Here is a 26458-nt window from a genome sequence, read left to right as displayed (position 1 = left end):
ACGAAGCACTGTATTGAACAATGCGAACAGATACTCTGCAGGTCTGGAAGTCGTATTGGGCACAGCAAGTACAGTCGAAGCAGGTACAATGTTGAAACTTCAGTCGAATGTACAGAAAGTACAGTCGACTGGTACAGCAGAAGGTACGCAGCACTGAATGCTGCACGGCAGATACTGAAGTCGGCGCTGATAGGTGTACGGGGCAGGTGCAATACCAGAAGGCGGCGCAGTCTGGGCAGGTACAGTACCTGAAGGCGCTGATAGGTATACGAGGCTGGTACACGTGCGCTGACAGGAACAGAAGCTACGCGATGGACGAGCTAGCACATCCACATTAAGAAGTTGCAATTGCAGCTCTAAGGCAAGGCCCAACGACACATGCTTCGGCAAGGCTGCTAAGGTAAGCTCTTGACTTGAACATATTTTGCACCGTTGCTGGGAACTAGCTTAGGGCTTAGCTCCATTCATCCATCCATTCCAAGATATTGGCATCACCCAATATTTCCCGGTGTTGATTAGGAGGTCACACTCCGAAAGACCTACATTTTAGAGTTTGGATGTGTTAGTTTAGTTGTTTTTTATTTTGATTTGAAGTTTATTTGCATTAAAACATTCTATTTTCATATCTTAAAAGGAGAAAGTATGGTTTCTTGGTGCTTTGCATGATTTTGGAGCCCAAAAGACTTATAGATTTGATTGCACTATGCCAAGGAATAGCTTAGCAATTGTGATTAGAAGTGAAATCCAGTCCAAAAACACAAGCATTAATCTCCATTAGGTGTGGATTAGAGGGGGATAGTTAATTGTGTTCATGAATTTAATGCATTTTTTTTAATTGGTAGGTTAGAAGCATGCAAATCCCCCCAAAAAAAATCAAAAAACACTTAATTACTTGCATAACCACCGTCAAGTCCAAAAACCAAGCCAAATCAACTCTCGGATTGGGTATGTGAGTCCACAGTCTCACAAAAAAAGACATAAGTATGGACACGTGAACCTACAAACATGAGCTTGCGAACATGAGTCAGAGGTAGGTATACCTAATACTATACCAACCCATTATTATTGTCTTAAATTAAAGACTTGTAAGGACATACCTACTCATGTTCTTTAAGGATTTTCTTGTCCTACAATCTGTACCAGCTATACATTCCAAGGAAATTTCTTTTTCTTTGCAATTATTGGAACATTAAAGCATAATTGTTTTCCAATAATTGCACATCAACCCTATTCTAGGCCTACTACATAAAAGACTATACCATAGGTATCCTTTTATCGTCAAACAAAGAATGGAACTTATAATGTGTACCCCACTTGTGGAGCCAAGATTCAACTGTCACTGGAGTCTGTTAGTTAGGTTCGTAATCTGCTACTCTAACAAGGTCATCCTGGCCTCAAGTCCACCTTAGTGATTGGGTCATCGACCATCGCATCATCATCCTGTAAGATAATTTGCTACTACCGAACAAAAACTTGCTTGTCAAGATGAAGTGTCACTAAATCCACGATCACAAGTGCAAATCCTCCTCTTGGAAGCTAGCCGTGAACTTTCAGCCAAGGAGATTGTGCTTTGAATGTGGAGAGCTCCCAAACAAGCAAACCCTTTTTATACTAAAAAGTGAGGAGGCTAACTTGCTTTTTGAATTTTTTCCGAAAAAAACAAAGTGCTTTTCAGTTTAATGTAGAAAGTCACATGTGCTTTATTAACCTAAGCAACCCCCCCCCCCCCCCCCCGGCGTGCAAAAACCATCCCTTATAGTAAATGTATATATATATATATACCTAGATGAATCCAGGAACATGCCCAAATTAACCTTTTAGAGACGTGCATGGTATATACTCATGGTAGTCAACCCACAAGACTATAACTATCAACTCCATTATGCATACTATGGACTAGATACTACAACATCCCCACTAACATCATCAGTGCCCAATAGTGAGTGTAGAATTCTGTATCAAGATATGCTCTCACACACGCACTCCACACACACACACACACACACACATACGAGCATATATTCACACAAAATTGCCATGAACCTATAGCATACATGTAAATGAGCACATGGATAAAACACTATAAATAGGGCCTTGAGCACATGGATAGAACCTTTTGTCACTTTTACTAATTTTGGACATTCCATTGTACCTTTGGCTCCTACTATGGAGATGGCCATCTATGTCAAGGCTCATGGCTAGCTATCAAGCCACCCTCTTGGTGAGAGGTTAACACACTTACGCCATTGTGTATCTTTCTCTATGCTACATACACACATGGATTCACTCTCTTATTTATCTTTTGCTATTATGCTTGGGAATACTAATTTCATGTGTAATGGATGCTAGAAATCATATTTCATGTGTTTGAATTCATCTTTAACTCTAGATCCATTCCATTCGGTATCAGAGCCTTGATTTTGATCCACTTTCAAGGTTTTTTGGTACATGAGATTAGTATTTCTTGATGGATTTCTGAAATTTTTGGGATTCTTGAGATTTGTACTTAATCTTGATTAATTTTTTATTAATCTTGTGAGATTAGTGGGGTTGAGGTTTGCTTTATGGATTTTCAAGTGATTTTTTAGGAGATTTATTCAATTTGGACCAAAATTGGAAGAAAATTTGAATTAATCACCTATTAATCACTCTATTAATGACGATTATGAATTTGTGCTTCATCCTCAATCTTTCCATCACCATTGCTCCTAAATCTTGTACCATTTTGCTTCCATTTTGTGGGGCTTTGATAGAGCTTGATGAGAGGATTAGAATGAGTACCACATTAAGTGAAAATTTCTGAAATTTTCTGCACATTTTCTCTTCTTCTTCCTCATTTTCATGAAACCCTAGGGAGAGCAGCCATTAGACCTTGTCAACATTTCTTGAAGCTTTCTTGACATTTCTTGGAGCTTTCTTGAAGCCTTCTTGGACATGTCCAGAGAAAACGAAGAGATCCAGACTGCATACGGATGGAGCTTCTCGCCGCCCTCCTTGGCCGCTTTCGCCTTCACAGCGAGCTTGGGAACTTTGGCGGGCTTCTTTGCTCGTGCTGCAACAGCAACAAAGGCGTTTATGATGCTTCTTGAGACCGTGAGCCATGATTGCAAGCTACGGGACAGCTTCTTGAGGCAGTGGTGGTGATTTCTTGGATCTTGTTGGTGCTATTCTTGGCTATGGTGAGCTTTCAAAAACAGAGAACAAAGTCTTCACAAATAGAGGCATTCAAGCAATTTTCTTCATCAAGATCAATCAATGGCGGTTCTAAATGCTCCATGGTAAGTGGCTATCCAACATTTTCCATGAATTCAAGCTTCCATTGCAATCAAGGGCAAGTTTGGGGATTCCGAGTGTGGAAAGCCCTAAATTACAGAAATTAGGGTTTATAATCCATTGGGATGCCATTGATCATTAGAGAGAAGGGAAATCTTCATCAATGGATTGGCATTATGCATGCACATGAATGAGCTATTGGCACCAATTTTATGCATTGGAAGGGTTATGGAACCCATGAATGAGCTATTGGCACCAATTTTCATCTCCTTGAGCATTGCAAAGTGGTATTGGATGCCATTGAACCACTTATAGCCATTTCAATGCTATGTGGAGTCACATGGAATGTGGACATGCATAAGAGATTGTGGATTGAGATATTAGTCTTGCTTACCCTCATATGCAATTGTTGTGGTGATTGGAATTGAGTGGTTTTGTTGGATGGATGAAAGATACATGGGATTTGATTGAAAAGCATGAGTCCATGCTTTTTGGTTGTAATGAATGATTTGTAAAAAGACATGAGTCATGCCATGTGGCTATAAGTAATCTTCCTTGCTCTTACATTCAAGCAAAGCACACTACCACATCACTTGTTCTCACAACTTTCCATTCCTAGCATCTAGTATGTTGTGAGGGTACCTCGGCATTGGAGGAGAGGCCCGGGGGAGCATGGTTTGAATCCACCGTGCCGTGAGTGCCGGGTAAAGCGGTACGGTGGAGGATTAGATACTTGGAGGTAAAGACATGGCCCAACTTGTGCCTAGAATCGGACTAGATACGAGGGTGGGAAGAGCTTGGCTAGGAGATTAACAAGCTTCGACGCGCTTAGATCATCACATGTTGAATCCTCATTGTTGGTACATGTATTGCGGTGATTCACTTTTGTTGTGCATGGATTTGATGCCTATTGGATGAGGCAAACATTGGGGCAATGTGTTATACAGTTTATGCGAGATGCCAATGAGTATTTGATGTTGGAAATTTGATGCTTAGGAGATTGAGATTTGGCTCCTAATACAAAGGAGACCATGCCGAAATTTTCCTAAAATTCTATGCATGGTTTGAGTTATGGACATTGGTGAGCACATTCTATGAGCTTTTGGATGCCAATGGAGTATTGGACGCTTGAACAAGTGAATTGGGGCAAGTGGGAAGCCATTGGTCACTAAGAAAGACACTTGGACAAGATTCTGCAGAATTGTCAAAACCCTAATTCAGTCAAAATTCCTTAGGACTGAATTAAAGGTGATTATACAAGCTCTTAGTACTTCCTTAGACTTACCCAACAAGCCCTTAACCTTCGAAATCCGATATTCCTTTAGGATGGAAATTAGGGTTTTACCAGGACTGATAAACCCTAATTCAATTCACAGGGAGTTTATGATCTCATAGATCTAATCACATAGGCTCATAGAACTCATCGAGGGCTTCGATTTGAGCTAAAAAGTTTTGAATTCCGATTTCTCTAGCCCAAGTTATAGCCAAAATACGATTTCAGCCTATATCCATGATAATCCTAAAACAGAGAGATATAGCCCATCTCATTTATCCATACCAAGTGCATAGCCATCTAGTACCCTTTAGCCCGGTTCCATAGAGCAAAAAATCATCAAAATCGGATACCGTTTGCCTCTCCAAAGTGTCAAGAAAAAATTGCAGCTTGGAACCATGGATTCGGATTGCAGTATTGAAGACGCCGATTCATGTGATAATAGGGAATATGATAGCGATGCTTCGTGTAGTGTTGAAGACTACATAAGTGATCAAGATCCATCACATGAAGAAGGTCATGTATTATTGGAATTGGATCCGGATGAAGCGGCTTTTCCAAGGGATTACTATGATGATGTGGGCAACTATGGTTGGTTGTAGCTTTGATGGTTATGTTTCATCCAATGGTGGATATGGTTATGTTTCACCTAATGATAGATATAATGATGGCTATGTCTCATCCAATCACAGTTATCCTTTACCAAATGAGAGATATGCTTCATCCAATGATAATCAAGATACATGCAATGATAGGCAAAGTGACGTCTATGGTGATTTTTTTTATAAAGGGTATGTTCAACAAGAGACATGTGAAGAAGAGTATGCTCAATACTATGCAAGTAATTGTGACAGTGATGCTTATGATGATTCTTTTATGGGTGAAGAGCATGCTTTTCAAGATGCATTTGGCCATGTATGGTATGAAGACAAATATGGAAATGTTGTTACTCATGGACAATATAGGAAGAGGAATGCTTGCCAAGGTGAAGGCATGTATTATGGGCAACATGTACATCCTTATGCTTATGAGTATGCACGTTATGATGTCCATGAGGAGTCTTCACAAAGTGGTTATGCTTTTGAAGAGAAGACCAATGGCCAAGAAGATGAAGAAGAAGAGGATGCTTTTGAAGAGGAGACCAATGGCCAAGAAGAGGAAGAATATGCTTTTGAAGAAGAGCCTTCTCTCTATCGTTTGGACCTACAAGCAGCCAACCCTTCATCCTCTCCATCTACTTCTTCAATTCCTTCATACCCTTTACTCTCAACCTCGCACTCTTCAACTTCATCAACTTTTTCATTTCCTCATGCTTCTACAACCAATCTTGTTTGGACACAAGGCAATTGTAATGCAAGGGCAAGCATGCTCAAGGAGTGGCAAAAGATGCATGAAGATATGCAAGGGCTTCGTCAAGAGTTCCAAGGAACATTTGAGGGTATAAGAAGATTATCATTAAGGGATGTTGCTTCTTTTGATAGTTCTTCTTCATTTGGGAAGGATGGAAAATCTTCTTGTTTGCAATGCCAAATGAAAATGACAGAACTTCCATGTATGAAAGTGCGGCTTAACTTGAGAGAAGAAGGGGATGGAATACCTTCCTTGGTGTATACTCTTGTACATGAATTGAATTGCAAAATGGAAAAGAGAGGGTTTCCATTCACTCCCGCATTTGGACTTTGCATGGAGATGGACATTGAAGATCTTTTGAAGGTTGCTATAAAGTCCCAAGTCAAAGAAGAGCGTGCTGCGCTTTCTGGACAGATTGATACATGTGGTTTCATCACTAATTATCTTGGCAATTTTGATATGATATCATGGTTGGATAGTTCCCATGTACCAAGAGAAGTTCCATGCATCATGGAAACACCCTTTTGTGATGCTATGTGGACCGATATGGTTGACTGCATGCTTATTATGCAAGCTGAAAATTTACAGCTCTTGTGTTTGGAAGATAATGGAGTTCTTTCCTTCTCTATGAGCAAAGTTTGATACTTGGCCACATGGATTAATGAATTGGTTTGGAAGATAATGGAGTTCTTTCCTTCTCTATGAGCAAAGTTTGATACTTGGCCACATGGATTAATGAATTGGGATGCTTGTGGACAGCTTGTATGCAAGAATGGAAACTCTTTTCCACTTTACGGACGGTGTTTTCTTGCATATTTTGAGAATAAGGATGCACCTATGTCATGCGGTGTTGATTCATGCGTGGATCTTAAGCATGAAGAGATGATGATGCTTCCTATGATTTTAGAAGAAGAGACATACACTCCTAAGTTGGAAGAGGCAAGTGATTATGACATAGATTATTTTGATGCCTACACCACTTGGAAAGATGATGGATTGAAAATCAATTGCATTAAGGAAGCTATGTTATATGAAAGCTTCTCTTTTGTTGATGTTATGGACTTATGCTCATATTGGTTATGCATGGGCATAAACTTCTACATAGAGCACTGGGAAGTAGCATCTATGTACTCTCATTCATCGTCGCATGATCGTGAAGCTTTCTATTTTGGAGATTTAGATTTGGAGCCACATGGAGATTTCCAAAGATCATTACTCGTGAAGGATGCATTTTCCATGGATATTTGGGATGCCCATGTGGAAGTATTTTGTTTTGATGGGTCCAATTTTGATCATACGTGTCATTTGATGGATTATCCACTTGGTGATATGCTTTTTGGGGAGATAATTCCCTACTATGTTTTTGTGGATCATCATGTTGACATGCCTTATGATCCGAAAGGACTCCTATGGGTAGATGATGCAGTTTTGAAGCTCACATGGATACTCATGTATTGTACGGTTATGCGTGGGCATGATGTTTTGCATTCAGGGATCCATGATCTTATTCTTCCATGTGATGTTGGTATGGTTATCCACATGAGGCATACTTGGGATCCAGGTGGCATTTATGAGATTTTACCATGTCTCATTCCATATGGTCCGAGTACTCTATTGGTTTTCATGATAATGGACACATGGATCACATTACCATTTGATCCAGGAGGCTACATCATTCTCGGATCACTCTTGTCATGGCGGTGCCTTACTCGAGAGATGCTTATGCCTTGGCTAGCATGTTTGGCCATTTGTCCTTGGATGCAAATCATTATAAACAGCCTCTTCATTACCTACCTCTCCTATGATCGTATTGTTGTATTTAGGTTTCGTCCTCGAAACCTTTGTGAGAAGGGATGGTTTGTCATGAACCTATAGCATACATGTAAATGAGCCCATGGGTAAAACACTATAAATAGGGCCTTGGACACATGGATAGAACCTTTTGTCACTTTCACTAATTTTGGACATCCCATTGTACCTTTGGCTCCTACTATGGAGATGGCCCTCTATGGTCAAGGCTCATGGCTAGCTATTGAGCCATCCTCTTGATGAGAGGTTAACACACTTAGGCCATTGTGTATCTTTCTCTATTCTACACACACATATGGATTCACTCTCTTATTCATCTTTTGCTATGATGCTTGGGAATACTAATTTCATGTGTAATGGATGCTAGAAATCATATTTCATGTGTTTGAATTCATCTTTAACTCTAGATCCATTCCAAAAACCCTTCGTACTGAGTTTCTGTCAAACCTCCGGAGATGCAGAACAGACTCAACCATAATGAAGCCTAGCACTAAGGAAAGTAGCAAATAGAAAGAATTAGTACAGTAAATACATAGTTGATAGGGCAAATGCACCACTAAAGATAGAAAGAATAAGCACAATATCAATTGGCCGTAACTCGAACAAAAACTTCACAATGTGAAATCTGCATGTCCGCTAATACGGCTGAATTATATACCTAGATGAATCCAGAAACATGCCCAAATTCACCTTTTAGGGGAATGTGCATGTTATATACTCATGATAGTCAACCCACAAGACTATATAACTATCAACTCGATTATACATAGTATGGACTAGATACTATGACATCCCCACTAACGTCATCAGTGCCCACTAATAGTGAGTGTAGAACTTTGTATCAAATATGCTCTCACACACGCACTCCACACACACACACACACACACACATAAGAGCATATATTCACACAAAGTGAAACTTGCGGCGGGTGCCTGCGGGACTAGGCTCTTTGACACACTTGTTGATACCATCAATGCATATTAAAACATTTAAACATGGCCACAGCCTTAACACATATCCATCATCACTTTGCATAAAACATAAGCTGGACAAAACATCCACAAATGCTGAAAATGGAGCTTGCGCGTGTGACACGACCCCCCCCCCCCCTTGGAGTATTTTATTACCCAAGGAGAATAATATCATGTACAAGCTTTGAGGGCCTTACTCTTCCCACGGGAGATGCCGGATTATCCATATACAAACGCCATAACACAGCCCAACACGAGGCAACCAAGCTGGAACATAGGCTGTAGAAATGCTGAGCCAACAACATAATCCATATACCTCCGTGTGGGTACTGATTCTTCCCCAAAAACCACGGGTCTTCATGCAATAGAGCTGGTACAGCAAGTACAACTATCCATTCAACCGGTACAACAAGTACAATGGCTGGAACAACCGATACAGTGGCTGGTACAATAGGTACAATGGTTGGTACAGTCGGTACGATGGTTGGTACAACATATACAACAAGTACAAATGCTGGTATAGCATGTACAGTGACTAGTACAACAAGTACACTGGCTGGTACATCAAGTACAAAAGCTAGTACAATCGATACAATGGATGGTACAAGTACAACAAGTACAAGGACTAGTACAACCAGTACAATGGCTGGTACAACAAGTACAAAGACTGGTACAACAAGTACAATGGCTAGAAATCATAATAAATGATTAAATACCGTTGCCTTCAGTATTTTTTCACGATGGAAGCCTCCAAAACAGTCCCCAACAACCGGTATTCTTCATGGGCAGCTTTCAAGAGAGAAAGAGAAAGAGAGTAGCCATCATTAGGGCAGCCTGTAACGGTGGTAGAGGCTAGTGTGCACCAAGAGAGCCTCTATTAATGAAGAGAGAGGGCTCCAATTTATAGCTTTGGACCTCCCATGAGCTAAAATGGCAAGAGAAGGCTACAATGACAAGTGGAGAGCCACACAATAGCGGAAGTGACAAGTGTGAGGCCACTTGTCTCACTTTGATCCACTTTCTAACAAGTGTCAAGCCACTTGTCTCACTTTGGTCCACTTTCTTGCCACATGTCCCAATCTAAGAGATGGATCCTTCCATAAACTTTATCTCTAAAAATATCCCAACTGGTAGACACTCTGTCATAGGCACTTTGCCAACTCTTGGTATCTGCTCAATTCCAGATGTAATGACGCAAACAGAATTTCCATCGGAGTCGGGCCAAAAATAGCAACTCTCCTAAATTTTAGGAGTGTGGTCCTTTGTATTCTAGGATAATCCCCCATTCCCAAAGCTTGTACTTTCCAAATATTTAGAGATCTTGGAGTCCACCAGACCCCTTTCATACTCGGAAATGTCCAGGCTGGTGACACAAAGCTCTTCGTACTGAGTTTCTGTCAAACCTCCGGAGATGCACAGCAGACTCAGCCATAATGTAGCCTAGCACTAAGAGAAGCAGCAAACAGAAAGAATTAGTACAGCAAATAAGTAGTTGATAGGGCAAATGCACCGCTAAAAAGATAGAAAGAATAAACACAATATCAACTGGCCGCAACTCGGATGAAAACTTCACAATGTGAAATCTACATGTCCGCTAATACAGCTGAATTATATACCTCGATGAATCCAGGAACATGCCCAAATTCACCTTTCATCATGCTAAAGTAGTCATCCAAGGCATAGAATTTGTGCAAAATTTCATGGTTGCCTCTCTTGTGGGAGGTGCAGACATAATCCTAGGGATTCGTTGGTTTCACAAGTTCCACCACGACATTGACTAGGAGCGTCGCACTTTCCAGATTCTTTAGAATGTGTCAAGGACTCCTGTGATAATCAAGTGTGAGCCAAGGATACCTAACTTTCCTTTCATAAGCCACATGCAGACTAAACAAGAAATCCGGAAAGGCGTACATTGTGCGGTGATTTACGTTCCGACCACCCAGACAATTGCCGGCGCTTTCGAGAAGTACCAATATTTTGTTCCTAGCAATTATCCTCCAGATTAGGTCCTAATCTTGGGAGCAAGGTTAAGAAGCCTTGAGACTAGAAGAAAGGTTGCAAGGAGGTAACGGGTGGCTAGGGTTCATTATGATTGATAATCCATGGTTGCTGACTATTTATGACTCGATGGTTGTTTATAGCAACAAGAGTCACTATATAAGTGACTTATGGGTTTTGTCTTGATAGACTATTATACTTGACAGTTGGTATATACTTGGACCATAGTCTTACTCTTGCCTCTTGAAAATTGGATGGGGGACCAAGTCCCGAGAGGTTACCCACCCAAGTTATTGTTCATGCCAATGCGTGCTTAACTACAGGTTTCTGCAAATTGGTCTAGCCATCCAAACCCCAAAACCTTAAGGCAATGGAGAACCTCCAATCCATCCATTTTGTGGAACTCTCCTAGTGCCACTGTTACATGCACTGAGGTTGATCGTGGTAACGCACAACAAGGCCTTCTTTATACCTTTATGCGGTGAGATCTTTAGCATCCAATTCACAAAGTAGAGAGAGAGAGAGAGAGAGAGAGTAGCTACAAGAATTGCCACCTCCAACACCCTCCTTTAATTCGAGCACCTCGATCAAACAGAGGTTAGGACCGCCCAGGCCCACACAGGCCAAGCTCTGATACCATGTCAAAGTCACGCAACAGCAGCACACACACCACCCTAGGACACTGAGCAACGTCGATGGCCGGCCCCCCATCTCCTAGCCGTTGTTCTCCCCAAAAAACCGGACCGGAGAAGATATCTATGACAAGGTATAAATGGCTCTTCGACTTCCCATGCTCTTGTATAGCTTATCCAAAATATCATCAATGCACGGAATTGGGAATCTGTTCTTGATGGTAAGCTTGTTTAAAGCTCTATAGTCCACACACATGCGGAATGATCCGTCCTTCTTTTGAACAAGAAGCACAAGAGAGAAATAAGGTGAGGAACTGGGCTGAACCAAACCTTTCTCTAAAAGCTCATTTACCTCCTTCATGATCTCTTCTTCTTGTGCAACACTCACTCGGTATGCGTGTTTGTTAGGTGGAGAACTACCTGGCACAAGATCTATGCGATGATCTTCGGGCCTTTGGGGAGGTAATTCACCTGGTAGTGCATCAGCAAAAAAGTCGTTGAATGCATGAAGAAAATTCAGCCTATCATTAGTCATAGCATCCACATTTTGATGACTTGGTACAATGCTATCATGAACAAAAACCAAGTACGCAAAAAGACTCTTCTTCATTGCTTTATTAATTTGGATGTGAGATACAAGTGGGATGGAATCCCCTTCTTTGCCAGCATCAATGAAATGCATGCGGCCTTTATGCATAAAAGAAGTCATGTTGGTCTTGTACTCTTTGTGAGGCTCAAGCCTATGATGCCATGGCTTGCCCAACAATACATCACATCCATTTAATGGTGCAACTAAGAAATGTTCATTATCAAGGTAGCCTTGGATATGTATGCGCAACTTCCCTATCAATGGGGTAACCTGTACCTCTTTACCAGCAAATGCAGCTTCGGCTTCAATCTGAGGTCCCATGTTCTTAACCTCTATACCCAAAGCAGCTACCGTTTGTATAGAGATGAAGTTATCGATTACACAGTCGTCAAACATGAATAAGGCGGGCTGATCCTTGATTTGACTCCAAGCCTTGCATACCATCCGCTCTTTTGCATCATGATTTGTGTTTCCTTGCGCATCGGGAACTGCATGTACATTAGCCTTGGTCTGCTTGTCTTCATGCTTAGGTTTTGCGGTCAGGGCATTGTCGAAACATGTGGTCTTTGCTACCACAAGAAAAACATTTTCCGTCCTTGGCATATTGCTCTCTTTGCTCCGAGGTTAAGCCGAATTTGTTCTTCTTTGGGCCCTGATCTTTAGATGAGGTATTTTCAGCTCTACCTCCCTTGTGGGTCTCCCAGAAGTTCTTTTTAGGTGGCTGTCCACCTTTTTGCAAATTTGGGACAGCCTTGTCTTTCTCCTTTGAACCGCCTTGATCCTGCTTAATTTTGAGCACCAATTGCTTCGTACTTCCTCTTTCTTTGATCCTCAGTGATTTGCATAAAAGGAGTTACCTCCAGCAACACTTTCCAAAACTTGTTGACATACTGTTGCACACTTTCATTATCTCTTTGCTTAAGTCTGTCCCACTTTTGGGTGAGAGTTTGCTCCGCATTTGGTGGCAAGAACTGAGCATAGAATCTGTCCTTAAACTCCTTCCAGGTGCAAATGGGATCCTTGGTGATCTTTTCAGTGATCCACCGATGAGCAACGGTCCCTTTCAAAAACATGCTAGCATGGCGTACTTTGGCGTACTTTAGATTTCTCAGTGAAGTCCTCATCGCTAAAAGCAATGTCAAACTGTGCCACAAATGCTAACACTTTGGAAGCATCATGCTCTCCATGAAAGACATCAAACTTAACAGACTTGTCACCTGCTTTAAATTCCTTGAGCTTTCTGGCATGAGGCTCAGGGTCCTCTCTTTTTCTTTTCCCTTTATTCAACGGGGCATCCCTTTTTGCATGGGCTTCATGGGCCATCATAGAAGTTTCACGAAGCACGGTGGCATGTGCTCCACGAACTTGAGAATCGGATGCATGTGACTTTCCTGCATAAGGCAATGTCTCTCCATGAGACAACTCAGAAGGCAAAGCTCTTCTAGTAGCAGACCTGTCACCCCTACCATGGGATACATGTCTTGAATGCATGTGACTATCATGCCCTCCATGAGGACTAGCATACATATACCTGTCAAGCTTTGTGCCTTGTGGAGAAGATGCATGACGAGAGGTGACTGTCACCTCTTCCTTTTGCATAAATGACCTCAACCTTTGAGATGCGGGATCTCCATGCTTCAAGCGAGGTGGATTTCTGAAATTCAGCTCTCCGTCTTCCCCCTCTTTGATGTCACCTTTGCAGAGGAGATAGGAAAGTGCCAACTCCCTTGGCTTCTTGCCCGCTTCCCGTGCCATGGACTCAAAAGTCACATCTACCATTGCATCAGCTTTCCTTGCTTCAATGGCACTTTGCACATGGGGATCTTCATGCAAAAATTTCAGCGCTTGCTCGTGCCTGCAAAAGCTTTCTCATATGCTCCATTTCAGCCCTCATTGCATCAGGCTCTTCTTCTAGCATGACTGTCTTTCCTCGAGACCGTTGTTCCTTTGAATCACTATCATTTACCCTTTCAAGGGGCTTGTGCCTTCCTCGTAGAGCATCAGAACCACGAGAGGCACTAGATGGACCCCTCGAATTTGGCACTTCCAAAGGGTTGCCTTGGCTGTCCATTGTGTTAAGTGTGCTAGAAGTGGGGTGTCCAATACACATTCATTTCCCCACTAAGAAGAGGGAAACAACCGTGCTCTGATACCAATGAAACCGATCACGTCAAGTGGGAAAAGACTCCGTTGGACACCAACACGCGTAATAGCACAACTTAATATCACAATTTGAAATGGACAACTTAATTACAACTTGAAATTGAAATGAAATGAAATGTTGAAAGATGGACACCAGCACTGGGACCGGAACCGGCCGACCCCCCCCCCCTCAATATATGATATATTATTGGGAGTATTTAACAAATACAATGAACCAGATGATGTCCATGTTCAAATGAAAACAGTACCAAACAAGAGGCTCGAAGTAGATGTTCGAAGGAGAGCGACCACTTGAGTGGTCCAGTCTCTACGGTCCTGTGCCTTCACTAGACTCCGCGGAGAGCGCCCCACTGGTGTTCCAAGACCACGCACAAACAGGCGCTCCCGTACTAACGCCTGGCTCTCCCGATCTCAGCACCTTTGGACCGTGGTTCTCCAAGAGCTTGGACTACCCGGCACCGAACGGGTGTTAGCCGTGGAGAGAGAATCCTTTATCAGATTTACAACAAAGTTCTTTACTTAAATCTGAATTCACTTACTTGTAGCTTGTAGATGGAAGACCAATACCCAAGGTGTCTGTGTGCATACTTGAAAGGAACACCAGGGCGCAGCAGCCTGTCGAGGAGGAGGAGGAGGAGCTGCCTGTGTTCAAGGTGTAGCCACCTAGGAGGAGCCACCTAGGACGTGCAAAATCCACTTGTAGCCGCCTATGGAAAGGAAGTGCAACCTCTTGCAAAAAGGAGATGGAGCAGCCGCCTTAGGAGAGGTAGTGCCTGGCTGTAGGAACACAGCCGCCAACTGAAGAGGAGAAGGTGGCTCAGCCTAAAAAGGCGTGGAAGAGCAGCCTGTATAGTCGCCTGGCTGCAGTGGAGAAGAGGCAGCCGTCTGCTGGAGGAGGAGAAGGGAACACCCGGCTACAGCCTGCTGGTGAACAAGCGCAGCCTGCTGGAGATGGAAAACCTGTTGGAGATGGAGCACCTGCTGGAGATCGAAGGCCTGCACAGCCACCAACTATAAGTACAGCAGCCGTCTGGCTGCAGTGCACTGCCGCCTGGCTGTAGGAGAGGAGATGGAGGCGCCCAATCGCCTGCAGTGGACAGGCGCAGCCTGATGTACAGCCGCCTGAGAGCAGAAGCACAGCCTGATGAGAGGAGGCGGCGCAGCACTTCTGAAGTGGAGGAGGCGCCAGTATGCAGAGCACAACCGTCGCCTGTATGCAGAACACAGTCGCCTATGGGGTGGCTCAGCCTGCCAGTCTGAAGAGGAAAAGTAGCGCAACCTAAAGAGACGTGGAGAAACAGAGTCGCCGGCTGCTGACGTGGTGGAGATGGAAGCGCACGATCGTGTGTCCAAAGCAGAAGGATGGTCGCCATCTTTTGAAGGTGTTGGAGGGGAGTTCCACGACCACAGCCGGCCGGCTCCCCAAAGTTTGCATGGGGGCGGCCAGCTTCATGGTGTGGTGTGGGTAGGTGGTCATGCACCCACCCCCACACACAAAAGGTTAAGTGTGGCTCCCCACCTTGGCCCATATGTGGGTGCCCCTAATGGGTGCCCACTTTTAATGAAATGTGAACATACAACCTTATAAAATAAAAGGTTAGAATTAAAACTTATTACACCAACAAGTGCAATACACTTACCACTTGTTCACATGCAACAAAACTCGTCAAAAGACAGAGCAAACTTCACGACTCACTGGTAGGCGTCCCCGCTCACTAAGTGACACCTCAAGCAACCAAACACAAAAATACAAGTCATGCGAAAACAGTTTTAAACATGCAAAACATGAGTGCATGTGCAAATAGTATCATGGACATATCTCCCGTTCATGGAACGAGTACAAAATATCTGGCGGGCACAAAAATGGCACAACATAAAACATAAATCCTGGTCTTCCTATGGAGTGACAGTCCCATAGGTAAAACCATAGTTACCAGGGGACGGGGACGGGGACGGGGGACGGGGACGGGGACGGGGACGGCTAAAGGTAGGGAACGGGGACGGGGGGTGGGGACGGCACTCAAAATTGTTAATTTTAGAGGAGTAAAGAATCAAGATTAATCAATCAATAACAACAAGCTTTCTAACTCCAAAAGTTATGAATCATGATACACATTACATTTAAAATTAAATTACGCTACGAGGTGCAAGAGTCAAGAGTCAAGACTTGCAAAGTCGGAAAAGAAAGACTTTAAAGTTGATAACATTAAATAGATATACTCAAAAGATGTTGGGGCCTAGGCGATACAAAATATAAGTCACTCGCGGGCCTAGGCGATACAAAATATAAGTCACTCGCTCTCATACTCTGCGCTCCCAATAAGAGAGGTGCTAGCCTCATGATCATGAGTGCGTGAAGTGTGGATGGGGTTTGTGTCATCCGATGAAGGCTCATGATGAGAACCATCTGTCCCACCCTCCTGTGCAATAGTTGTAGCTGCCTCCTCCTGTTCCATCTCCCACTGTGTAAAAGTATCGGCATTGCATCTTGCACTCTTGCCAAGCATGCGCAAGTTTGCGCTAATGAAGACAAGATCATTAGCTCTTTCCACCCCAAGCCGATTTCTTTTCTTTGATGAAATGTGGCTGTAGGAGGACCATAATTGCTCTAGGCAAGAAGAGCTAACGGACTGGCTCAAGATCCGGATCGCCAACTGTTGTAGCTCTGGTCCATCTGATCCGAAGTCCTCCCACCATAATGCTGCACCAACCTTGAATCTGTCCTGCTGCGCATCTGCACATCCATATGAGCCTTGAAATGCCCTGTAATTAGAGAGCTGGTCTCTAATTTTGCGCCTGATTTCTGCATCCGGCGTGAGGCGATCCAAGATGAGTCTCCAACCGTTGCTCACCTCTTTATCACCCTCCTGCCCTTTTCCCTGAAATTCTGGGTCCACCATAAAAGCAGCTGCATGTAAAGGAGAGGAATATGAGCTCCATCTCGCCACACAAAGCGAGTGGATCTCCTCATATCTATCTACGTCTGGCTCAAGCTTCTCAAGACTCTCTATCATCTGGTCCATGGCTTCATATACTTTGCCGATGCATGGCTGCATAGCATCAACAATCCTGAGCAAGTGGACAATGGGATGCACCATGGCGTCAGTGCGCTTGAGGTCCTCCCAAAAATCAGCATCGTCGACCTTTTTCTTGCATGAAATCCCTACCTGTGTACGTGCAAAAGATGAGGAGCAAAACTCATCACTGATGAATAGTTGCCGCACGGCACCCTGACAATCCTTCAAGCGATGCAACATAAGAAAGTTGTATGCAAAGCGAGTGTCCAAGTACTTGAGAAGGACCTTTGTGGACCTCTTCCCAAACTCGGATCGAAGGTATGTGTGATTGTTGATGAAGGTCACAATTGCACATGCATCATCAATCACCGATTCAATCCATGACAATTTCCCAATATCTTTCAAAAGATTATTGAGACAATGTGCCATGCAAAAAGAGACGGTGATTTGAGGATACATACTCTCAAGAATAGCTCCCGCTGCCCTATTTGTCGCCTCACCATCCGTGACGAAACCGATCACACATTCGGGGCCGATAATCTCGACAGCACTACTCCACTCAGCAGCAAGTACATCCGCACTCTTTCCCGTCCCTGAAGCATCATGTGAGGAGACAAAGTACATCTCCCCCCGTGAGTATGCCACAAGGCCATGGATAGACCTTTTCCGTGTGTCACTCCATCCGTCTGCAATCAAAGAGACTCCATTGCGAGCCCATTGTCTCTTTGTGTTTGCCGCCGCTTGCTCAACAAGGCGTTTCTCCTTGTCAAGCATAGTGGTCCGCAAGGTTTCGGAGGATGGAGGTGTGTAGTGAGGACCGTACTCGCCAATCTTCTTCACCATCGTTTTGAAGTAGTCGGACCTATTTATCATTTCAAAAAAAAAGAGGGCAAGTAATTAGAATGGCAAAATGGTGATCCGTGAATCAAGACTCGTGAGACATGATGATGAAATCATGTGAGTGAAATACGTACCGTGCCACACGAAAAGCAATGTGGTCATGAAAAAAGAAGCGGGCCACCGCGGCATCAACCTCCTCCTTCTTTTTGGGATCCCAACTCCCCTCAAGAGTACTTTGCCGACGAGAGAGAGAGGGTGGACTAGGTTGCGGCATTGAGAAGGCGGCTTGTGTGAAGCCACGAGTAGTGCCACGAGGAGGACGTGGTAGAGGGGTAGATGAAGATGCACCACCACCCGATGTAGAACCTGATGTTTGGGTTGGAGTGACATAAGTGTTGGGATCCACTCCACGCACCCTTTGGCTTGCATTCAAAGCTTGATGGGCGGCAAGCTTTGCAAGAAGCTCCTTTCTTATCTCCGGTGTGACCCGCTCACAAAATTTCACCTCATGACCGGGCTCATGCAACAAATGGGCCCTCACCCTATTGGCCCCACCCACACGCTTATATGGGCAAAGCTTGCATGTCCATGGACGTGCACCCCCCGCATGAGTAGGAGGCTCGAAGTTGACCTCATCCCACCATGACCACCCATCCGTTCTACTCCTACCGCCCGCACGAGAAGAGGATGCCATGAATAGTTAGTAACTTAGTAGTAGTCTAGTAGAAGAGGGTGGAGAGAGCTTAGAGGGTAGAGTAGGAGAAGAGGTAGAGGGAAGATTGAAGTAGTCTAGTAGAAGAGGGTGGAGAGAGCTTAGAGGGTAGAGTAGGAGAAGAGGTAGAGGGAAGATTGAAGTAGTCTAGTAGGAGAGGGTGGAGAGGAAGGTGGTGGAGTAGGAGAGGGTGGAGAGGAAGGTGGTGGAGTAGGAGAGGGAGATAGTGGAGAGGAAAGCTTGAGTAGGAGAGGGAGATGGTGGAGAGCCTAGAGGTACATCATCATTCATGGAAGGCTTGAGCAATGAGTAGAAGAGGAGTAGCATAAGCCCATTATATAGCATATGGCAGCTCTCTCTCTCTCTCTCTCTCTCTCTCTCTCTCTCTCTCTCTCTCTCTCTCTCTCTCTCAAACGGCCAGCCTCAAACGGCCAGCCGCCAACGGCTAGTAGCCGTTGCCCGAAAAAAAACGGCTACTTTTCTGTAGCCGTTGCGCCGTTGCAGGCGTCCCCGTCCCCGGCTGACAACGTCCCGCCGTCCCCTCCGACGGGGACGGCCGTCCCCTTGCCACGTCCCCTCCGTCCCGTCCCCTGCGCCGTCCCGCCTCCGTCCCGCGCCTGCAGTTAATCGGGACGGCGTTCCCACGTCCCACGTGGCCGTCCCGCCGTCCCCCTGTCACTATGGGTAAAACACAGTTCCAGGCACGAGCCTCCCTATGGAGTGATAGTCCCATAGGCAAGACAAGGCACAAATACTGGCTCTTCCATGGCGTGACTATCCCATGGATAGAACACAGTCCAGGTCATACACGGGTGGCACCAGTCTGGCTCCCGTCCATACGACACCAGCCTGCTAACACATGGGTGGCACCAGTCTGGCTCCCGTCCATGTTAAGCAAAATTACTGGCCTCTTCACATGAGACACCATCCTGGCCTCAAGTGAACGAGACAAAAACTGGAGATGTACCAAATGGTCGGCCAATTGGTGACAACTGCTGAATGCTTTGTTGAAATCTAAATGATTGATGAGGAAATGATGCGCTTGCTTTTATAGTCCTAAGAGGGGCTGGTCGCCCGACAAATGCTATAGGCCAGTTCATGATGGGACAAAAAATCAATAAAATAGCATTTAATGCTATTTAAATCTTTGCGCATGTTTGTTAAGAGCTACCAGCTTACTAGCTGTCTGCACAAACCCCAAGACAAGCTGCAAACTATGTCCTATGGCTGCCCCTACTACTGGCTGCTGCACATGAAGTTTGGAAGGCTTTTGCAGATCTCTATGAGATTAAGTCTCCGGGTCGGATTTTGGCGTTGGAAAAGCAACTTATGAACTTATCAGTTTTTGCCTTTCCATCTTTATCTGCTTTCATCTCGAAGATGAAAGATCTCCGAGACGAGCTGGCTGTTTGCGGCAAGGACATCTCCACAGAGGATATGGCTATTCGGCTGCTCTCCAAACTTCCAGAGAGGTTTGATGCATACTTTCAGTCTCTTGTTTCTTCTCCTCGTCCTGTTCCACTTACTTGGGAGGAAGTTCTCCCCTCCGTCATGCAGATTGAGTCTCACTTTGAGGAGCGGACTGGCACCTCTGATGGCCCTGATGGAGCTTTGGCAGCATGAGATAAAGGGAAGACTCTACAAAAGAAAGAAAAAGGGGGTTCTAACAAGAACTCCAAGGATTCCGACAAGGATAAAGACAACAAATCTTCAAAGAATAAGGACACTGAATGTCATTATTGTGGCAAGAAGGGTCACAAGTCACCCCAATGTCACAAGAAGAAGCGTGATGAAGCAGCAAAGAACTCTTCCTCAACGGCGGTGTCTCAACCCAAGAAGGATGATGGCATTGCTACTGCTCATATGACACCCCATCGAGATTGGTTCAAGGACTTCACTACCAGATCAAGCGAGATCACTTTGAGTGATTCTTCTTCTGTGCCAGTGCATGGACATGGCACTATCCCCATCTTCCGTTCTGACCAGGACAAGAGGTACTTCTCTGACGTTCTGTATATTCCAGATTTGGCTTTTAACCTTTTGTCAATGAGTGCTCTTACAGCTCAGCTCAAGGTGCGAAGGTGATGTTTTCTCATTATGAGATTACCATTCGTGATAAGGCGACTGGTAGCATCTTGGCTCACGGAGTCCAAGATAGTGGTCTCTACAAGTTGACCGCTCTGCTGTCTTCTGGTGCTTCTTCTGCTCTTTGGCATGCTCGGTTTGGCCATTTGAGCTATCAACTTTTGCAGCGAGCTTCGAAGGATGGGTTGGTTGAGGGATTACCAGCCATCAAGGCTCCATCTTCTGCATGTTCCTCTTGTTTACAGGGGAAGCAACACCAAGCTGCCTTTCCGAAGGAGACGACACACAGATCTTCAACATCACTTGCTCTCATTCATGCAGACTTATGTGGTCCTATGAGTACCGCGTCTTTGAGTAAGGCGTTGTACATGCTCGTGATGGTGGATGATTTTACCAGATATACTTGGGTTTTCTTTCTGAAGACCAAGGATGAGACTTTTCCGCACTTCTGTGATTGGAAAGCTGAGGTGGAAAAAGAGACCGGTCACTCGATCAAGGCTCTCAAGACCGATGGAGGGGGTGAGTTCACATCCCAGGAGTTTCAGCAATATTGCAAGACTCATGGCATTCAGAGACAGCTTACATCATATACTCCATCACAGAATGGAGTTGCCGAGAGGAAGAATAGGACCATTATGGAGATGGCCTGTGCTATGGGTTTCATACGCATGAAACATTTTTTTGGCAGAGAGGGTGGAGCTATTTGGTCTTTCACATTCAAAGACTAGATTCCAAAGTCGAGAGTCCAAACATTATTACATTTGTGATACTTAATTCTTTATTATGCCATATGCAACATGCATTTGCGATAGATCCTGGACGATGGACCACATTTCATGTTTCATGCACTTGTATGGTGTTTTACATTAATTTCACTATTTTGGCACCACTTTTACACTTTTTTACATCTTGGTATGCACGAAAGTTGCTTTTTTAGTATACACCAAGTTAAAATAGGCCTTTTTGACCCCTTTATTGTAAAAAACATACAAGACATTTCTGAAACGTATTTCATATAGCACATGTGGCTATGAGCCTTTGCCCCGTGCTGTTACCAACTATTGTGGCTCCAGCCATACAAAGACTTTTAAGAAATGCTAAGTGGAATATAAAATACCGTGCAAGGGCCTGCAGGGAGACACGTGCTCACCAACTCTGAATCACAATGGAACAGTTTGTCCATTGCATTCTACCAATTTGTGCATTTCATTTTACATTACATTGTTTCCTTTTTCTAATGATTTGTGGATGTTTAATCACATGCTTTCATAAATTTTAGGTTACTACGGCGAAGCTAGGAAAATGTGGGAGGAATATATCAGCACTAATACAAGGGCTGCTGCGGGCGCCCATCAAGCACACAAATCTGAGCCAGCTGAAAACAAAGTGTTGCAAGGAAGGCTGTGTAGGACTAAAACAAAGGCAAAACTATGGTAAAAAGGGGCAGATCCAAAACAAATATGAGGTTAAAGTGGAGTGCTTTTGGGCAGTAGGGTTGTGTCTTGAAATGTTATACTGGAATAAATTTGTAAAGGCATGTTTACAGGCATGGCTGATCATAAATGGAAAGCGTTTCAAGATCACCTCGAGTGTAATAGTGTGATCTGTTAAGGGAGGTCCTCAAATAATAGGAATCAAGAAACAACAAATGGAACCTCACAATATGCTGACAAAATCGTTTAAAAAAGGAGCAAAATATAAAAAAGAAATGCAGATGTAAACTGTAGCATCAAATGGCGTACCTTGCGTTTGACTTCATGGAGGGGGTTGTTCTCGTCTTCAACGTCGGGCATGTAGGAATGGGGTACGCGGCCAGGGTCTCGGAAGATGGCCAGGACGTAGGAGAGGATCGCCATGAGGGTGAGCCACGTGAAAAGCAGCGCGTTCAGGAGGCCCGCCGCGCTCCTCATGCTCAGCCACTCCTCGATCACCACAAACACCACCGTGTAGTACACCAGCCCCACCACCGCCCCCACCACCACCACCGGCACTGACACGCACTTCTCCGCCCCCTTCATTGTCACTGCTTCTCTTCCTCTTGTGCTCTTTTACGCCCTGATGCTCCTGCTGCTGCTGATCTTCCCGCTCTCTGTCTGTGAAGAAACAACCCTAACTCCTCCGTAAAAAGACACAACCTTCCCCGCCGATCTTGTCCCAAGACCAAGCACGCAGGTAGCCCATTTCTTGTTGACGGGGATCATGGATCGGATCGCGTTCCTTTTGAGAGAGACAAATGGCATAAAGAAGCTGGGAACCCTTGCCCTTCCTCTTCCCTCTCTGCAGATCATAAAGATTTCATGCTCCTACCTACAAATAAAATTTTGAAAGGGGAAAATGCCGGTCTGGCTGAAAATTCGTTGAGCCGGTAGAAAAAAATAGGCTGTGTGTTAGTTTGGACCAAATTTCTCTCGAGATCATAGATACTTTAGATACTTGGGTCATATGGTCTCCAAAAAATGACCTATTTGTTGAGGAAGCTTATTCACTCTCACACATTAATTTATTTGTTGAGGGTGCTTGTTTAATTTTTGCAATCAAATCTAACGTTTAGTAATGTTAGAAAAGTTAAGAACAAGCATAATCAAAGATAAATGAAAATATTTTATTGTTTAATGTAACCATAGTGGGTACTTATTATTTAAATTTAAAAAAGACAAGCATAATGAAAATTATTGTTTGTATTATAAGAATGAGGACATGTAAATGTACTACAAGTGATCTTTCGAGCCAATACAAACTGTAAAGCAGATGTATTATAAACCAAAGGGACTGCAGTACAAGCCAGAAACCAAATCCAAGCTAAAACACAATTGATTACAAGATAGAGTTTGGATCTAGAGGAAGCAAGCTTCCTCCTCGATTAAGCCTACAAATTTATAGACTTCCGGAGAGAGCGAAACAAACTCATTGTTGAAATATACAAGTGAATAGGGTGTGTGCGGGAATAAGCCCTTGGCTAGAGGCTGTAAAAGAGAATGTGTAAATATGAGAGAACCTGTGAAAAGGTGAGAAGAATCTATTGGGAGAGAATAAAGGGTAGCATGAGAAGATTTAGGAAGTGTGGAGATATTCTGGGAGAGGTGGAGAGAATCAAGCAAAAGAGGTGGAGTGAATCAAGGAGAAATCAGTGGGATTAGATGCTTGGATGTAACCTCTATAAATTGAGGCATTGGCCTAATGAGAACTTGCTGGTTTTTGATTATCCATTCCTACATTAAGCTTTTAGTTAATTACTCACTAATCACATCTTAATTATTATCTAATCACTTTGTTAATGATACTGATTCTAGCATTTGATCCACCATAGCTCATCACATTGTTGTAATTTTAACATGGTATCAGAGCCAAGCCTAGAATCCATCAAGTTTATGAGCCCATTATCTGGTTAATTAAGATTAGTAGATAATTAAGAAATAATCAATTTTTTAGTTATTTTCAAGAAGCTTTCTGTACCCCCAGCCAGTGGAGGAGCTCCCTCTCCTTGTAGGCTCAACCATTGCCCAAGCCCTTTTTAGGTACTCATTCTAGACTCAAGGGCCTACACACAGCTTAAAGCATTTGAACCAATTAAGCACAAAACGCCGACGGTAGCACGATTTGCAGGCGCTTTTTTTTTGGAGAAAATCAGTGATGTCTACTTCATCAAATCAAATCAGTCTAATTCCTTTTAGCCCCAAGGGTTTTCAAGCATGCTCTACAAGCTGGTGAAGTCAAAAATTGATTTGATCAAGTCTACAGTGAGATCCAAGCTCTTCATCAAATCTGCACGTGACTTTGGTAAAACAGAGATTAAGCATTCAATGTTTGGTCAAATCTTGTGTTTCTTGGCTTAATCCTCTACTAGACTAATTGCTATTGATGGCCTTGAAAGGATTTGAGCTCATTTGAACTCTAAGGCCTCAGATCTGGGCTCCCCGCATATTATGTTTTTTGCACACAAAATAGAGGATTAATTTGCTAATCAGTGATTAATCAATGCTAATCACTATATTTTGGTGTAATTGAGGGTTCAAATTAATCATTAGGTATCTGATACAGATCCCTATAACTTCAGATTGCAATTCGGAGATGGTTTGATACTCCAACCATTCCGTATAAATTGGTTACCCTTGATTTAATGTAATTTCTGGTGATTTTATGCTGATAAATCTGTTGTAATCATCTCTTAAACACCAGATTGAGTTGTAAAAGGGTAGACAATGCCCTTGAATCTTGAAATTGGATCAAGAGGTAAGACCCCCTTCACATCATCATCATGAGTACAGCACAAGAAATAGACAAATTTAATGGGGAGCAGTTTTACACATGGCAAATAAAAACCATGTATTTGCTCATGAGGAAAAATCTGTGGGGGCTAGTTGAGGGAAGAGATGAATGCCCAGAGGTGAGAGGGGAAAATGAGTGGAAGAGAAGGAATGAAAAAGCATTGGGACTTATTGCACTCAGTTTAAATAATGAAATCATTCATCACATCACAGGGATACAATGGGCAAAAGATGCATGGGACACAAGCTAAAAATTCAAAGATAAATATGTTAATGCAATTCTACAAATTGGATATGAAGGAAAGTGAACCTTTAATCACACACTTGAACAAATATAAAAGCATTAAGCAACAACTGGCAGCTATTGGCAAAAAGGTAGAAGATGATGAGGCACTAGCAGTGCTGAAGAGTGTGGACAAAGGTGAATATGAAAACATTGTAGCAACACTAAAGAATGTACCTAAATTGAAGCTACACGAAATAGAAGGAGCTCTACTAGAGCAAGAGAGCAGAGGCAAAGAGAAGAAATGGCTTGACTCAACAGAGCAGGAGAAGAAAAAGCATTCTTCACCCGAGGAGGATTCTCTCGAGGATGAGGACGAGGAAGAGGCAGAGTAGGAGGAAGGACCTTCACTTGCCACAATTGTGTGGAAAGCCAGGACACATGGCAAGAGACTGCTACAACAAACTCAGTGGAGAAAGAACGACATCGGCAAACTTCATGGAGGCTCCAAAGGAAGTGGAGTCGGATCATCTTTTCTGAGAGAGAGAGAGAGAAACCCCACAACCCAATGTAACCTGCCCCAGCAAAGTAAAACCACCTCTGAGCCATCGATGATGTAGGCCACATGGTAGATGTATGTGTGAGCACTTTACTCAAAGGTCGCAGGCACTTGTAGTAGCCTTGGACACACAGAGAGAGAGAGAGCGAGTGTGTGTCAAGGACTATGAGTTTAGGGACTTGAGGCACTGGTGGCGGAAAGTAAGAGAGAAACTTGGTATAGGGTCCAGGTGTGCTAAGTTCACTTGAGAGTAGCCTCGGAGAGAGAGAGAGAGAGAGAGAGAGAGAGAGAGAGAGAGAGAGAGAGAAACCCCACAACCCAATGTAACCTGCCCCAACAAAGTAAAACCACCTTTGAGCCACCGATGATGTAGGCCACGTGGTAGATGTATGTGTGAGCACTTTAGTCAAGGTCGCGGGCACTTGTAGTAGCCTTGGACACGAGAGAGAGAGAGAGAGAGAGAGAGAGAGAGAGAGAGAGAGTGTGTGTGTGTCAAGGACTATGAGTTTAGGGACTTGAGGCACTGTCGCGGACTATCAAGTGAGAGAGAAACTTGGTATAGGGTCCAGGTGTGCTAAGTTCACTTGAGGGGAGGTGTGCTAGGCACTCGCGAACTATCAAGTAAGAGGGAAACTTGGTATAGGGTCCAGGTGTGCTAGGAGTATTCACTTGAGGGGAGGTGTTGAAATATACAAGCA

The 26458-nt window shown here is 43.8% G+C and overlaps 2 protein-coding genes across 3 annotated transcripts in view; both read right to left on the bottom strand.

Moving 5' to 3' along the window:
• LOC147631432 (DHHC-type zinc finger family protein) overlaps positions 1 to 23139 on the bottom strand; it is an 80378-nt gene extending 57239 nt beyond the window's left edge. Inside the window, exon 1 of one of the 2 annotated variants that reach the window (XM_086809833.1) lies at positions 22456 to 23139. In XM_086809833.1, the coding sequence (XP_086665959.1) occupies positions 22456 to 22731 (276 nt within the window). In that variant the 5' untranslated portion in view covers positions 22732 to 23139. The remainder of the gene's footprint in view (positions 1 to 22455) is intronic. The other variant, XM_086809834.1, reaches the window with a different exon arrangement.
• On the bottom strand, positions 15988 to 19305 carry LOC147631433 (uncharacterized). The gene has a single exon (XM_086809832.1). It carries the CDS (start codon positions 17947 to 17949, stop codon positions 16351 to 16353), a length of 1599 nt encoding a protein of 532 aa, XP_086665958.1. The 5' UTR covers positions 17950 to 19305; the 3' UTR covers positions 15988 to 16350.
• Positions 23140 to 26458: the final 3319 nt, after the last annotated feature.

The sequence above is a fragment of the Cibotium barometz genome, chromosome 15 (genome assembly GCF_041138505.1).
Source record: "Cibotium barometz isolate CiBa-2024 chromosome 15, ASM4113850v1, whole genome shotgun sequence".
In the NCBI taxonomy this organism is placed as follows: Eukaryota; Viridiplantae; Streptophyta; class Polypodiopsida; order Cyatheales; family Cibotiaceae; genus Cibotium; species Cibotium barometz.
This window is presented reverse-complemented; position numbering and strand designations above follow the sequence as displayed.